General features: G+C 37.7%; 1 protein-coding gene across 1 annotated transcript in view; it reads left to right on the top strand.

Moving 5' to 3' along the window:
- Positions 1-16,396, top strand: part of Ak9 (adenylate kinase 9) — a 143,659-nt gene that overhangs the window by 11,023 nt on the left and 116,240 nt on the right. Inside the window, exons 5-7 of the mRNA XM_020176900.2 lie at positions 10,333-10,445; positions 11,385-11,570; positions 14,147-14,275. Of these exons, the coding sequence (XP_020032489.2) occupies positions 10,333-10,445; positions 11,385-11,570; positions 14,147-14,275 (428 nt within the window). The remainder of the gene's footprint in view (positions 1-10,332; positions 10,446-11,384; positions 11,571-14,146; positions 14,276-16,396) is intronic.

The following is a 16,396-nucleotide window of genomic DNA, read 5'->3' on the forward strand; positions in this document are numbered from 1 at the left end:
TTTCACTTTGGTGTTTATACTGTGCTTCTATGGTTTACTTTATTTCTTCTTTTGCTTTTTAAAATTCTCTATTTTTGTTGTCTTGGAATTTCTTGAGTGTCTCCTGTACATTTTGGTTGACCATATCCAGTATCATCTCTATAAAATTCTCATTGAGTACCTGTAATATGTCTTCTTTTAAATTATTCTTGAAGGATTCATTGGGTTTTTTGGCATAGTTTATCTTCCTTTTGTTGGAGTCTGGATCTGAGTATCTGTTTTCTTCATTTCTCTCTGGTTCCTGTCCTAATTTTTTGCTGTGGTAAAACTGGTTTCCCTGTTTTTTCTGTCTTTCCATAATTGCCCTTGGTGTTGTTATTGTCCCTGTACTGTGTGCAATTAAGTATTTTCTGTCTTATAATAATAGCACTAGTGATATTTAGAATGGAATGGTGAGAGGGGATGGAAAGCGAAGAAGTTAAAGGAAGAGGGAAAAACAAATAATCAAGTAGAAAGAAAAAAAACAAAACAAAGAAACAAACAAAAGAAGTTTTAAAGATTTAAACAGGGAGAGACAGTGTACTAATTGACCATAAGCTGAAAAGGCATTAGAGAGACAGAGAGAGGATTGAAAATAAAAACTAAAAAGAATAAAGATAAGAATAAAAATAAAAAATAAATAAATGAAAGAAAAAAAATATATGAAATAAAATAAAACAAAATGATAAATAGGAAAAAAAAAACCTCCAAGTTCAAATGCAATGAAGTTTCAGTCTTAATAATTTGGGTGTCCGTCTCAGCCTCCAATCCTGGAGATAGTGCCTCAGATGTTGTTCTGTAGTTGTCTCATCATAGGGGACACATTAAGTAGAACAAAACTGCACAAAAAAAAAAAAATACAAAAACAAAACAAAAAAAACCCAAAAAGTGTCCCAAGTTCAAATGCAATACAGTTTCAGTAAGTTTTTCAGCATGCAGGTGTAGTTCGGTTGTTTTTTCATCAAATGTAGGGAGAGAGAAAAAAAAGAGTCTGGAGACAGGTCTGTGAATGGCTATCTGCAGCTGTGGCTTGCCTGCCCACTGCTGTCAGCCTGCTGTTGCTGGAAGCATTATTTATTCAGATCTCAGGAGTGAGCTTAGCACTCACCTGGCCCCACAGGCTCTGTTTACTCAGAGTTCTCCTGTGCCTGAGCCTCTGCTACAAGCTTTCCCCTTTCCAAGCACACTGGGGGAGGTGACACTGCACCCGCTTTCTCTGGCCTGCGTGTTTGTTTACAGCTCACGTGGGAAATGGGTCTTCCCCCCCTCCTGTGGAGTTTTCCTCCCACCGCCACTTTTACAAGCTTTCCCACTCCTGAGTGCTGGGCATGTGCTGCTGCTCCTGCTGGCTGGTGTGTTTGTTTACAGCTCAGGTGGGAAGTGGATCTTCCCCCCTCTCCTGTGGAGTTTTCCTCCCTCCGCCACTCTCACAAGCTTTCCCGCTCCTGGTTGCTGGGTGTGCTCCCCTGCTCCCGCTGGAGCCTCTCCAGCCAGGCCTGGCTTGTTTATTTACAGTTCCAGGAAGGATTCCCTTCTCCCCCTCTTTGGCACTCAGTGCACCCCACCCTCTTTGCAACGTGTCTTTATTGTTCTTATTGCTTATTACTCAGTTTCTCTTTTTTTCCCCGGGTGGAGGTTGGTCTGTCCAGGGGGCTATGCTGATCTGGCCCAGGGTTGTCTGTGGGAGTACCACATACCACTTAGCTCACCTTGTCCATGTCTTCCCAGTTGACTGGCAGCCCTGGGGCCCTCCTGGTTTCTCCATTTAACGTGAAGTGGAGATTCTCTGCACCGGCTGGAGGTGTGGAGGGATCAAAGTTTTGCCTCTTCTTGGTGTTTTTGCCTGCAAGGCTTGTCTCCTCAGTGTCTCTCCAAGATTTCACTATAGGAGGCACACTAGCCGCCATCTTGGAATTCCCCTTGTTCTGTTTTTTAATCTTCTGGTGCCTTCTTAAATTTCTCTCTTCATGGTTTTGTAGTTTACAGGGAGCTTTACAGGCTGTAGGCTAGACAGGTTCCCACTTCCTCTACATGCCCCTCAATTTGTGTGTACAGGATCAACAACATCTAAGCCTTGGGGTTACCTTGAATGCATAAGAGAGTGAAGAAAGAAAACAGAGCACTGAGATTTGCACTGGCTGGGGAAGAACTGAGAGACCGAGTTGCTCTGCCTGCTAGTCTCAATGCTTATGGATGCTATCACCTCCCTGTGGGGAAGAGGAGGTGTGGAAGTTTCATAATTCAGAGGGTCTGGACCCTGGGCTCTCAGTTCTGGCTGTCAGCAAACACACTGGGATGCAGTTTCCAGGAGAAGATCTCGGTGCTTTTAGGCACTGCCTAATAATTCACCTCCCTGTAGGGGAGAAGGAAGCTGTGGGTATCATGTGATTAGGAGGAGATGGGTTCAGGGCTCTGACCCACCTAACAGTCAACACCTGTAGCCAGGAGGCAGGTCCTGGAGGCTGAATACCAAGTCAGTCACAGGTTTAGTGCTTTGTTTCCACCCATGCCTCAGGCAACGGGACTCACTCCTGGCCAGGGAGGGTGGTGCCTTTTGCTGCTGCCAAAATTCCCCAAGCTTGAATTTCTGTGTGGAACCATGCCAGACCCTCTCCCTCTCCTCAACTACTTCTCATGGCTGACTCCCACCCAGACTCCTAAGATTCCCTGTGTGTTTCTTGTATTCAGACCCCCCAGAGCATCTCAGTCTCAAACAATAGGCCCTCTCTCAAGATTGCACTTTACTTGCCCTGTGAGATAAGTGGAGTGACAAGGCTAACCTTCCACACCAGAATAGTCACTTTCTCACAAATCTTTGCACTGGATCTAAGGCTTTTGGGAACTGTGGGCTCATCTTGCAGCTAGAATTCTCAGCCTGCTGCAGGGCCTTCTGTCTTACCATGTGTTGGGGTCTTCATCTTTCCTTCCCTCTCATGGGAATCCAGGGACAGGCTTGGCATTGTCTACTGTTTTTCTCTGTTGCCTTGGTCTCTCCATGCTTTTTTGATATCCTACCACCTCCTTTGTGATTCTCGAAGCTCTTCTTTTCTTTCTCTCTTCAGGATATATTCTTTCCTGTGTTACTTCATTCTTGTCATTCATGGAATCAAAATAGTAGACACTTAGGCCATCTTGCCCCGCCTCCTTTTACTAGTATTTTATTGAATGTTTTCTATAATTTTAGCTTGCTCCTCTTCTTTTTTATGCTGATTTGTAGGTTTTGTCTTTTAATGGTGTCCCAGGGATCTTGAATGTTCTACTTGTACTTTCATAATTTTCTTTATCTTTATCTGAATGTTCTAATTCATTTCCCTTGCTTCTAAGACCTGATATTCAGTCTTCAACTTGATTCAGTCTATTTGTGAGGCTTTCAGCTGAATTTTTTAATTTGATTTATTGATCTTCTAACTTCCAGAATTTCAGTTTTATGTTTTTCAAAATTTCTGTATCTTTACTAATTTCTTCCTCTTCCTTATCCTGAATTGCCTTCCTTATTTGTTCAGTTGCTTATTTGTCTTCTCTTGGAATTCATTCAAGCATTTATCCATGTCCTCTTTCATTTCATTGATCATTGTTATAAACACTCCTTTGAATTCTTTGTTTCAGATTTCTTCCACTTCATTATCATTAGTGTTCATTATTGTGGAGTTGTTGACTTTTGCAGGAATCATGTTGCCTTGTTTTTTATATGTATTGTGTTTCTGTGTTGGGAATTGAGGTCGAGTTGGTTGGAAATTTTGATCTCCTATAGTCTTTTGATTGAAGTATTCTCTATATTCAGGCGTAACTGTATGGTAATAGATTTGAGGAGCAGTTTCTCACCTCTGGGTTTATAACTTGGTAACCAAACCTTTGCCCATGTGGTCAGAGCACTAGTCCTCATCTCCAGCACCACTCAGATAGAGGTACAATCACTGTCACATCAAATCCCTACACTGGATTTCAGGCTTGGGAGAAGTGTGGATCTATCCTGTAGCTAGAATTGCTAGTCTGTCACCAGTGCCATGTTCTTACCTTGTCTTCGGCTTCCTTCCTCCCTGTCCAGGAAGACAGAGTTGGAGATGTGGACTGTTTTCTACTTTACTCTGTCACCTTTCTGTTTCTTCATGCTTTTCAGCTGTTCTGTCACCTTGTTCAGGTGTTGTTATGTTGGACTTTAACCAAAATAAGTTTAACTACATCCTTATCCAAGAGTAAAAGGCAGAGTCAATGCCTGGGCATCCTGACTAGTTCCTCTCTGTTTCTGCTTTGGGATTCTGGAAAAATTAATTTTTCCCAGTGAATGATGGAAAGTCTCAGGCTGGGCACTCCCTGCCCCATGTGTATCACATGGTGGATGGTCTTCCAAATCACTGAACATCAGTGTATCTATCCATGTGTGACTGGCCTTAGGTCTGATGGGTGCAGGGCTGGTTGGACACAAAATTACCTGATGTCTCTGACTTTCTCATCTCTTCTATCTAAAAATAGTAGCCTGCCGCTTCCAGATTTAGAGAAATAGTGAATGCCTCTTCTTTCTCACTGTGCCAAGAAATGGGGAAAAAGTAAAAGTATGGATTCAGACTAGTTAATTTACCCTGGGCAGTTATCTGGACAGTCTTTCAGTTTTCTATTGGTTGGAGTAATACAGGCTGGGCAGTCACCTACAAAGAATCTACTCTGCCTGTGAAGAGCCTCTAAGCAAGGAGTGGTGTGGGGCCCACCATTTCTCCATCTTCAGAATGGAAGGACAAGGTTTTGGTAGTGGCCTCAAGGAGTTGTGCAATAGTTGTGGGAGAATTCCTCATCTGTGTTTCCATCATCACACATCTCTGTGATCGGAGAAGTTGACAGTGGGCTCATCATAGCTGGTTGTTTACTAAGAAATGTTTATCTGAGATGTTCCCAAGATTGGGTTTATAGGAGTGATAGATCAAACTCTATATCTGCAGGGGTAGAACAAATTTAAATGCCATAATTAATATAATTATACCTCCTCCTATGACCACATTGTTTTCATTGAAGTAAACGAAGAAAGCTCATCATCACATAGATACATAGCTAGGCAAGGAAGAAGTATTTTAATTAACTTTGGAATAACTGTGGATATTCTTAATCCTATATCAAAACTCACTTAATTTTAAGGTTAGTTGCATTGTGGAATATCAAACAATATAACTGAACTTTTCAAACTCTGTTACAATAAAATTCATTGGTCTATCTCACACTTGCAGTGAGTCTCTTTCCTGTGCTTGATTTTGTGGCACCATGCATTGTCCATTTAGAAAAATACTTGTTCACTGAGTAATATAGATCTTTCAAATGTCAACACAAGGCATTATACAATATCATAAAATCACATTTGTTAATATCATCATCAGTCTTATTAGGAAAAGCCTTAAGAATCAAGAAGCTATTGAGTGTATGGCAGTGGATACAAGTTTTCCAAAATTTAAATTTTCACTTGAATTTTATAATTGACAATACTCTGTTACCATCCTTGAGGTGACAGGATCACTTCATTTACTTTTTTATGAAATTTTCCCAAATACCCAAGACTGAGACATAATTTATTAGTTGTTCCTCCAAGAAAAAAAAATTATATAAAAATAGTAGAAAAATAGGTTGAAGACCTTTAAATCCCATTAAAGAAACTGAAACTTTGTACTAGTAAAAGAATGATTTATTGAACAAGAAAGCAACATAATTAAAGGAATATATTAAGAAATTAGTGTGATGGTGGTAAACAGAGTGAATTTCAATGAGAAGTTTTAAGTTTCTGGGTGGGAATACAAGACATTAAATGTGATAAGCCAAAATCATTTTCTGTTTTGTTTTGTTTCTTCTCCTGCATGGTGGGTACATGGATGTTTCATTACTCTCTACAACTTACATAAACATTACCTGCATATATTTGCTATGAAATACACAAACCTAAGAAGAAAATAACATATCATGCAACTTTTATAATATGACTGTATCATTCATCATATGAACTTTTCTAACATGAGCTAAAAGAATTGCTGGCATGGAATTTTCTTCCCTGGATGCCTCCTCTGTTTAAAATAAATTGACTTGGAAATGGTAAAGATGTCTCTCTCAGCCCAATGAATTTTTTTATTATTAGAAAAATATTAACAGTTGAATAATGGGGGGTGGGGGGAGGGAAGGGGTAAGGGAGAGTAACAGATGGGGTTGAACTGAACAAAGTTAAATATATTCATACCTGGGATACATTGAGAAACTCCCTTGAACATTGACTCTGGAATTAAAAATGAAACACAGAACTATAAAATAGTTACAGGTGGGGGGTATTAGTGAGAGGAGGAAGAAAGATGAATGGAGGAGATGAAGGTGAGGGAATATGGTTGATGGGCTTCATATACACATAGGAAACAGAATGATGAAACCTCTCGCAACTGTTTTAAGTGGGACAGGGAGAGGGTCCGGGGGGAGATAGTGGGGACAATCTAACCAACGTACAATGTAAGGCTGTTTGGAATTGGCACAATGAATGCCCCCTGTACAATGAATATATGCTAATGAAAATGAAAAAACAAAAATATTACTTATAGTTATGCCTCATGAGGCAGTAACCTTAACTGTTAATTTAAAATTTGGAAACAAAATTTTATCTATCACCAATAGATCGGTCATCCAAACAGAAAAATCAATAAAGAAATCCTAGAACTGAATCACACCATAGATCAAATGGACTCAACCAATGTCTAAAGAATATTTCATCCAAATTCTGCACAATATGCATTCTTCTCAGCAGCACATGGAACATTCTCCAAAACTGGTCATACCTTAGGGCACAAAGCAAGCCTCAGCAAATATAAGAAAATAGAAATAATCCCATGCATTCTATCTGATCACAATGCATTAAAACTAGAACTCAACAACAAAAACAATAGTAAAAAACATGTAAACAGTTGGAAGCTGAACAACACATTGCTCAGTGATCAATGGGTCATTGATGAAATAAAAGAGGAAATTAAAAGATTCCTGAAAGTTAATGAAAATTAAAACATGACCTACCAGAACCAATGACACAGCAAAGGCAGTCCTGAGAGGAAAGTTTATAGCCATGAGTGCATATATTAAAAGGACAGAAAAATCTCTAATCAATGACCTAATGCTACATCTCAAACTCGTAGAAAAACAAGAACAAGCAAATCCCAAAACAAACAGAAGGAGAGAAATAATAAAAATAAGAGCTGAAATCAATGAAATAGAAACAAACAAAAAAAATACAAAGAATCAATGAAACAAAAAGTTGGTTCTTTGAAAAATAAACAAGACTGATAGACCCCTGGCAAACCTGACTAAAATGAGGAGAGAAAAAAACCTTTGAGAACCTATATTCTAATAAATTTGAAAATCTTGAAGAAATGGACAGATTTCTCGATACCTATGACCATCCAAAATTGAACCAAGAGGACATTAATCACCTGAATAGATCTATAACACAAAATGAAATTGAAGTAGCAATAAAGAGTCTCTCAAAAAAGAAAAGTCCAGGACCTGATGGATTTTTTACTAAATTCTATCAGACCTTTAAAGAAGAACTAATATCAACCCTCTTTAAACTGTTCCAGGAAATAGAAAAGGAAGGAAAACTTCCTAACTCATTTTATGAAGCCAGTATTACACTCATCCCAAAACTAGACAAAGACACCTCCAAAAAGGAGAACTATAGGCCAATCTCCTTAATGAACATCGATGCAAAAATACTCAATAAAATAATGGCAAACCAAATTCAACAACACATCAGAAAGATCATTCACCATGGCCAAGTCAGCTTTATCCCAGGAATGCAGGGGTGGTTCAACATAAGCATTTCTATAAATGTAATACAGCACATTAATAGAAGCAAAGACAAAAACCACTTGATCATCTCAATAGACGCAGAAAAAGCCTTCGACAAGATCCAACACCACTTCATGATAAAAGCTCTAAGAAAACTAGGAATAGAAGGAAAGTACCTCAACGTTATAAAAGCTATATATGACAGACCTACAGCCAACATCATACTTAATGGTGAAAAACTGAAACCATTTCCCCTAAAATCAGGAATGAGACAAGGATGCCCACTATCTCCACTCCTATCAACATAGTACTGGAATTCCTGGCCAGAACAATTAAGCAAGAAAAAGGAACAAAAGGAATACAAATAGGTAAAGAAACTGTTAAAATATCCCTATTTGCAGATGACATGATCCTATATCTTAAAGACCCAAAAAACTCTACCCAAAAACTCTTAGACACCATAAACAGCTACAACAAAGTGGCAGGATACAAAATCAACTTACAAAAATCATTAACTTTTCTATACACCAACAGCAAACAAACTGAGAAGGAATATATGGAAACAATTCCATTTACAATAGCCTAAAAAAAAATCAAATATCTAGGAGCAAACTTAACAAAGGATATGAATGATCCTTTCACATCCTTCATCACAGAAATTGAAAAAGCTACCCTAAAATTCACTTGGAAACACAAGAGACCACAAATAGCCAAGGCAATACTCCAGCAGTGCTGGCGGTATCACAATACCCAACTTCAAACTATATTACAAAGCAATAACAATAAAAACAGCATGGTACTGGCACAAAAGCCAACATGAAGACCAGTGGAACAGAATGGAGGACCCAGATATGAATCCACACAACTATGCCCACCTCATTTTTGACAAAGTCACTAAAAATATAAGATGGAGAAAAGACAGCCTCTTCAACAAATGTTGTTGGGAAAAGTGGTTAACCATCTGCAAAAAACTGAAACTAGATCCATGTTTATCACCCTTCACTAGTATCAACTCAAAATGGATCAAGGACCTTAATATCAGACCCCAAACTCTAAAGTTGGTACAGGAAAGAGTAGGAAATACTCTGGAAGTAATAGGTATAGGCAAGGACTTCCTCAATAGAACCCCAACAACTCAGCAACTAAGAGAAAGTATAGACAAATGGGACTTAATAAAACTGGAAAGCTTCTGCACAACAAAGGAAATGTTCTCTAAACTGAAGAGACCACCCACAGAGTGGGAGAAAATATTTGCCAGCTATACATCAGACAAAGGACTGATAACCAGAATATACAGGGAACTTAAAAAACTAAATTCTCCCAAAACTAATGAATCAATAAGGAAGTGGGCAACTGAACTGAACAGAACATTCTCAAAAGAAGAAATTCAAATGGCCAAAAAACACATGAAAAAATGCTCACCATCTCTAGCAATAAAGGAAATGCAAATTAAAACCACACTAAGATTCTCACCCCTGTTAGAATAGCCATCATCAGCAACACCACCAACAACAGGTGTTGGCGAGGATGCAGGGAAAAAGGAACCCTCTTACACTGTTGGTGGGAATGTAGACTAGTACAACCATTCTGAAAAAAAATTTGGAGGCTACTTAAAAAGCTGGACATCGATCTACCATTTGATCCAGCAATACCACTCTTGGGGATATACCCAAAAGACTGTGATACAGGTTACTTCAGAAGCACCTGCACATCCATGTTTATTGCAGAGCTATTCACAATAGCCAAGTTATGGAAAGAGCCAAGATGCCCCCTACTGACGAATGGATTAAGAAAATGTGGTATTTATATGCAGTAGAATTCTTATCATTTGCAGGTAAATGGATGGAACTGGAGAACATCATTTTGAGCGAGGTTAGCCAGGCTCAGAAGACCAAAAATTGTATGTTCTCCCTCATATACGGACTTTAGATCTAGGGCAAATGCAGCAATGTGATTGGACTTGGGGCATATAATAAGGGGAGAGCATACGTGGGAGGTATGGGGATAGGTAAGAAACACAAAACATGATAATATTTGATGTTCTCACTACAGAGGAACTAATACAGAAACTTTATAGCGACAGATGTCAACGCGAGAAGGGGATCAGGAACCAGTGTAAAGATCAGTTAGAGATGAATCAACTTGGGTTGTAACACATTTGTATATGGAAGCAATGCTAGGAATCTCTCTGTATAGCTACCCTTAACTCAACTAACACAAACTCTTTGTCTTCCTTATTATGCTTATGTCTTCTCTTCAACAAAATTAGGGATAAGGGCAGAACAGATTCTGCTTGGAAGCAAGAGGGGGTGGGGGGAGAGAGTAGGAGGGTTGAGGGGAGAAATAGCCCAAATATCGTGTGCACATATGAATAAATGAATAAAATAAAATTTTGGAACACAATTTAATAATCCTCAATATTCATCGATAACTAGATGATATTTCATAAAGTAATAATAATAATAAATCTATGCTCTCATATTTGATAATATTACAAATTATTGAAACTGTTTTACTCTACAGGTTATATTATCACTGAAATACCATCAATCACACAGGATACCATGAGTGCTTTGCAGCAAGTAGAACTGATTAAAAATTTAAAATTAAAACCTGATATAATAATCAATATTAAGGTAAGGATATTAGTGATTTTTCTAATATAGCAAACCATTCTTTTTGATAGTACTTATACTCAAGGAATATTTTCAAAATTTTACAGTAGTTATGGAAGTATTAATTTGTACATCAGTCATAAAGACTGTTATACTTTCTCATACTTCTGTGATTTTTTGCACCTGCAATTCCATCCACATGAAACACTTCCTTACCCCTTTACCAGTCTTAATCATAGCCATGCTTTGAGAGTCAGGTCAGGCATCTTCTCAACAGAACTTTCCCTAAAAACACTCTTCCCATCTCTCTCTTCTCTCTCTCTCTCTCTCTCTCTCTCTCTCTCTCTCTCTCTCTCTCTCTCTCTCTCTCTCTGTCTCTTTCTCTCTATCTTGCCCTCTTACTTACCACAAAAGAGCTAAATGCTTCTCTGATGGGCATTCATGTTACTCTCTTCTCTCATATTACTCACCTCACTATATTATGATGGTCCATTTTCCTCCTGGTCTCTCTTACTTGAAGGTAGAAACTATGACTTATTTACATAAACATCAACTAGCATACTTTACAGTACCTAGTGACTCCTAAAAAGTTTACCAATTAAATAAAGTGGAAAAAATAGACTAACAATTCCAGTGTATAAATGTTAAATAGCACTGTAGTACATTGATTGAGTCAAGGCTAGGTCTTGTTTCTATTCTTTCCTTTATGGTCTATAAGAATTTGATAGATCACATTTAGAAACCTCAGTTTCCTCTTTACAAAGATGATAGTAGCTATCCCAAGGGGTTGTGCTAGAAATTCAGTGAGGGAATGTCTACTTGTTTATGTGAAAAGGAATGACAAGCTTTGTTCCTTTGCCTTGTTCCCCAAAGGGTTTGTTTATCTATTGCATAATATATGAATGGGAAATAAAAGCATATTCAAAAGGTTTTAAGTGATTTAATAATGTTATTCCTTAGTGCCCTGACTATGATTTGTGCCAAAGAATTTCTGGGCAAAGACAGCACAATAGTACGGGGTACATATATGCTAGAGATCAGTGGGATCCTGAAATCATTGAGAGTCGGAGGAAAAAGAAGAAAGATGCCCCAAAAGAAGGAAAAGCTGAAGAGGAAGAAGAGGAAGAAGAGCAAGAAGAAGAAGAGGTAATATCCCAACAGGTCATTACCATATACTACACTTTTAAATTTTGCTATAATTAAATTAAGTGACAATATCTTTTAAATGTTTTTATTGAGTCTAGAGGAGACAGGCAAAATATCTCATGCTTAAAACTGTTAGATATTAATCTCAAGGTCAAGGCCCTGGAACTAAATGAGTTGTGACCCCTGTATCTCACCATATACGTGTTATGATGGCTTTGATTTAAGGGGGTCACGATCCACTTAGCTCCAGGGGCCAGATGGGTTGTGTCAATTGCTGATGTCAGCCAAGATATAATGAGGAAGAGTGAGGACTAGGGAGGCTAGGGCTGTGCTATCCAATATAGTGGACACTAGCCCCACATGACTATTTAAATTAAAATTGTGTAAAATTCAAAATTTTATCTCTCAGTAGCACTAGCCACACCTCAAGTACTCAGTGGTCACACATGGCTGTGTCTTCCTAACTGAACAGTACAGACATAGAGCATTTCCACTATCACACAAAGTTTCATTGGATGGCTAGAGAGCACATACCCTTCTTCAGAGCACAGCTGCTTCTCAGCTCCTCCAGGGCCAGCTATGCTAGTCCACGTTTATCAAGAAGTCTACTTTTCCAGAGAAGCCCCAAATCAGGATTTTAAAATAACAGTAGCTAGCAATGATTCTAAAATGTTTAAAATATAGTGTAGGCCAATGCTGTAGGAGGTAATCAACTTATGTCCTTGTACTAGATTCAGCCTCTGGGGACCTTTTGCCTAGTAGCACAGCCATATTCAGAAGTTAGATGGGTAAACCTGCCGCACACTCAAACCAATGGCCACTAACTGCATGAAAGCGTGTTCATCCTCAGGTTCCTGAGAATCCAAAACATCTCCATGGGCTGCCACAAGAGCTTTGTAAATGCTCTCTTGGCTTCCACTCTCTTCCTCATCCCATTCCATTCTTTACAGAAGCCATATAAATAGATAGGTAGGCAGACAGACAGACATAGATAGAAAGACAGATTTAGATTAAAATCCAAACATTTCTAAAAAGTAAAAATAAATAAGTGAAAGTAATTTAATATTTTATTTATTCCAAGATAGCCAATTTTTTATTCAAACACGTAATAACATAAAAATTCTAAGAATGATGCATTTTGCTTTCATACTAGGTTTTCAAACTCAGATGTATATTTTACATATATAGCTCATTCCAATTTGCACTCACTAAATTTCCAGTGCTAATAGAGAGGTGTGGCTACCAGGCTGGACAGCACAGGTCTAAGCCTTTACCTTCTTTACTTTCCTCATAGCACTTGTCGCTGTCTGAAATTATATTACATTTTTACTTGCTTATGGTCTGTCTACCCCCTTTGAGTGAATGTAAGTTTCATGAGGTACAACCATGTTGCTCCAGTGCCTGTAACAGTACTTGGCAGGTAGCTGAATGCAAAGTTGTGTGATGATTAAATGAGTGAACTCAGTGAGCATCCTAGCAATGCCCTCTACTAGAGACAGAAGAATGGGAGCATCTGTTGGAAAAGACAGTGTGTCCTGAGCCACTTTGAAATGCATGACCTTTGGTCCAGAAATTCTTGTTTTAGGAACCACTTGAGGGGAAATATTAGCAATATAAAGTTTTTATCTACAAAGTTGTTCACTGCAATATTATCAGTGTAAAAAAATTACTGCCCACCTATAGAGTAATGATTAAATAATCATATTTGCAAGGAAATTGTTATTTGACCATTAAAATGATATTTAAAACAATTATGAATGGCCTATACAGATGAGATGTAATTCAAATTGTGTAAAATATGTGTGTTCATGCATTGATAAAAACTGGAAAGAATGACTAGTTATGATACTAAATATGGTGTGAAACACTTAACCATGTGCCAGGCCTTGAACTAATAACTTTTACATGTGCTGTTCCCCCGGCCTTGAACTGTTCTTCCTCTAGAAACCTGCATAGTTCTCTCCTTCCTTCTGGTTTCAACTCAAATGTCACCCTTCAGAGAACGCTTTCACGACACCTGATATAAAATAACACCTTCTCTCATTACTCTCTGCTTTATTTTTCTTCCTAGTATTTATTCCCACCTGATATATTGTATATGTCTTTCCTAACTGCAACGAGAACTTTGTGATCCATTGTGTTAAATGATTTTGTTCAATATTGTATCTCAATCTCCTAGACCAGTGCTTAGAATACAGTAGGCACTCAGCATTTACTGCATGAATGAAGGAATGAATAAATGAACTGTAAGTTCAGATATTCATAGAAACTCTAATATCTCTATTTTGTCTTCAAAAAGCTAACATTCTTCCCCTGCTCTTCTCTGCTTACTGAACAGCAAAAAAAAAAAAAAAAAAAGTATCCACTTCAATTAAAGCTTTGTTTCATCTCAGAAAGACTCTTAGTTTAATCTCTTTAAAAAAAAAACAACAAACTTCAATCTCTAATCTTCCCCTTCCCCTTGCTTCTTACCACAAAATGATACGTAAGCAGAAGGAGGGATAGATGTGGCTTATAAATTAGATAACCACTGGCCCAGTGATAGCTAATAGCTAAAAATTTCTGCTTCCCTTTAGGCATTCATGGCGGAAATGCAGATGGTAGCTGAAATCTTTCAACATCTAGTTCAAAGGCCTGAGGATTGTTTGGAAAATATCCAAGACATTATCAAACTTTATAAAGACACAATTCTTCATGCTTTAGAAGTAAGAACAAGATACACTGATGAAAAATGGAATGTGGGTATTTGTGTTTTGTCTCTGGTTAAATAGCTCTCATGTCTTTTTCTTTACCTACTGTTTGATTCTCCTCTTGAACTTGGAAGAATGCTGTTAGGGAAAAAGCTTTCATCTCAAAGGCTCTTTTCCACAACAATATTGTTTTACTCTTACAGGGCAACCCTGTGGCTGAAAAGTGACAAATGAACTGCATTTTTAAAGTCACTCAGGGAACTCACTTATGGATGGAGGCTGGAATATTCATGTTAACAGGCTGTGTTGTAAAAACATTTTCAATCCATAACTTATGGGCTTATCAAAACAACTACAAGTTTAATATGTACTTTTTGTTTTAAAGGGAATTGTTAATTTAGTTCAATTATAATCTAAAAAATTGCTATCCCCAGATTCATTTCTATGGTTACTTCATGCAAAGTTGATTACATATAAACATGATAAGAACATTAGTAAAGTTTTAATTAAAATAATTGGTATTTTAGATGTATGATTACTGAGATTACAATTATGTGAAAAACATATTTTATATGTTCAAACTCCAAGGAAGACTGCCAAATATAACCACTTGTCTTAGAGATTTAATCAACAAATATTTTTTAAACTTGAGTATTCAGGCAGACATTATGGTAAGCAGTAAAACTATGAGGACAAATTTTAAAATGTCCTAAAATTGCCTCTTCTGATAGAGAAACTAAAAGAATTTGTTTTGTGCTGTCTTAAAATGCTTTTATTTAAGAAAAAAACCCAGCTAGACATGGCAGCATACAATCCCAACTACTCAATAGGTAGAGGCAGGGGGATTGTGAGTTCAAGGCCAGACTGGGTAAAGGTAGCAACAAGAGCCTGTCTTAAAATCAAACAAACAAAAAAAATGGGCTGAGGACATAACTGTTGACTAGCACACTTTGGGTTCAATCCCTAACATTTTGAGAAAGAAAAAAAAAAAAGATGGATCATTTTCATCATCATCTATCCCCCAAAATGTGAACTAAATTTAGTTGTTTTCTTAAGTTTGACTTGTATTCCTTCCTACCTCTTCTGTCACTAGCCTTTAAACATACCTTCTTAAGAGTAAATTACCTGACTACCAATAAAAGTATCCTGAGTACTCCCTAAGTAGCTGACACTGAGTGTGAAATACAGCAGAATTAAAGTCAGATTCAGAGCATTAGAAAATGATATTTATGGGAGGAAAACTGTCTCTCCAGGGACAGGGACTAGACCATTCATGCAGCATTGTCCATTTCCAGTGCAGTGCCCAAAGTCTGGAAGTGGTACATGCCTAATAGACGTTCAGCTGAACAAATGACAAGATCACAAAGAAAAAAGAGCAGCCTCAATTCAAACTTCTGACAAATAAATAAATAGATAAAACCTCACTCAAGTTAAAAGACAACTAAGTAAAAAAAAATCTCACCCACTAGGATAAAAGATTTAAAGCTTTGATACCTAAAAAGTTCATAGAAATTTTTAAATCTGTGAGTTCACACCCTCATGAAACAAATAGACAAAAAATGTGAGCAATTAACTCACATGAAAGTCAAAAGGATAAAATGCCTGTAGAAAAACTGTTTAGCCTCACTGATAACAAAGAAATACTCATCTAAACAATGGAATGTCATTTCCATGATCAAAGTTAAAAAGATGAACAATGATAGGAATTCTTAATGCCAGCAGGTATGTGATGAAGCACTCTTCAGCACTCCTCAAATGAATATCAATTACTATGACCACTTTTAGTAACTTATCCACAAAAAAGCCCAGAAGAGGAAAACTTCTAGACTTTGTATTAAAACATAGATAAAGAATGCCTTGCCCTCGTACCAACAAAGCAAGAATTTCAAAGTCAAAAACCTAGACTTTCGGAGTAGCTGACAGTTGCTGGATAGTCAAATGAAGCCTTATCCTGGAATTCCAGGGTACTGGTATGTACAGGAAGGGAGAGTCATAGAAGGTAAGAACTTACAATTCCAGTCTACTTTGACCTGGATAAAATGTCACTTCTCTTGGAAGCAGCGTGTCTCCAAGAAATGGAAGGAAAGCAAGAGGGAGCAAACTACATTGCATCATTTTCTACTATGTCCTGCACAC

This window comes from Castor canadensis, chromosome 1 (genome assembly GCF_047511655.1).
Source record: "Castor canadensis chromosome 1, mCasCan1.hap1v2, whole genome shotgun sequence".
NCBI classification, from domain to species: domain Eukaryota; kingdom Metazoa; phylum Chordata; class Mammalia; order Rodentia; family Castoridae; genus Castor; species Castor canadensis.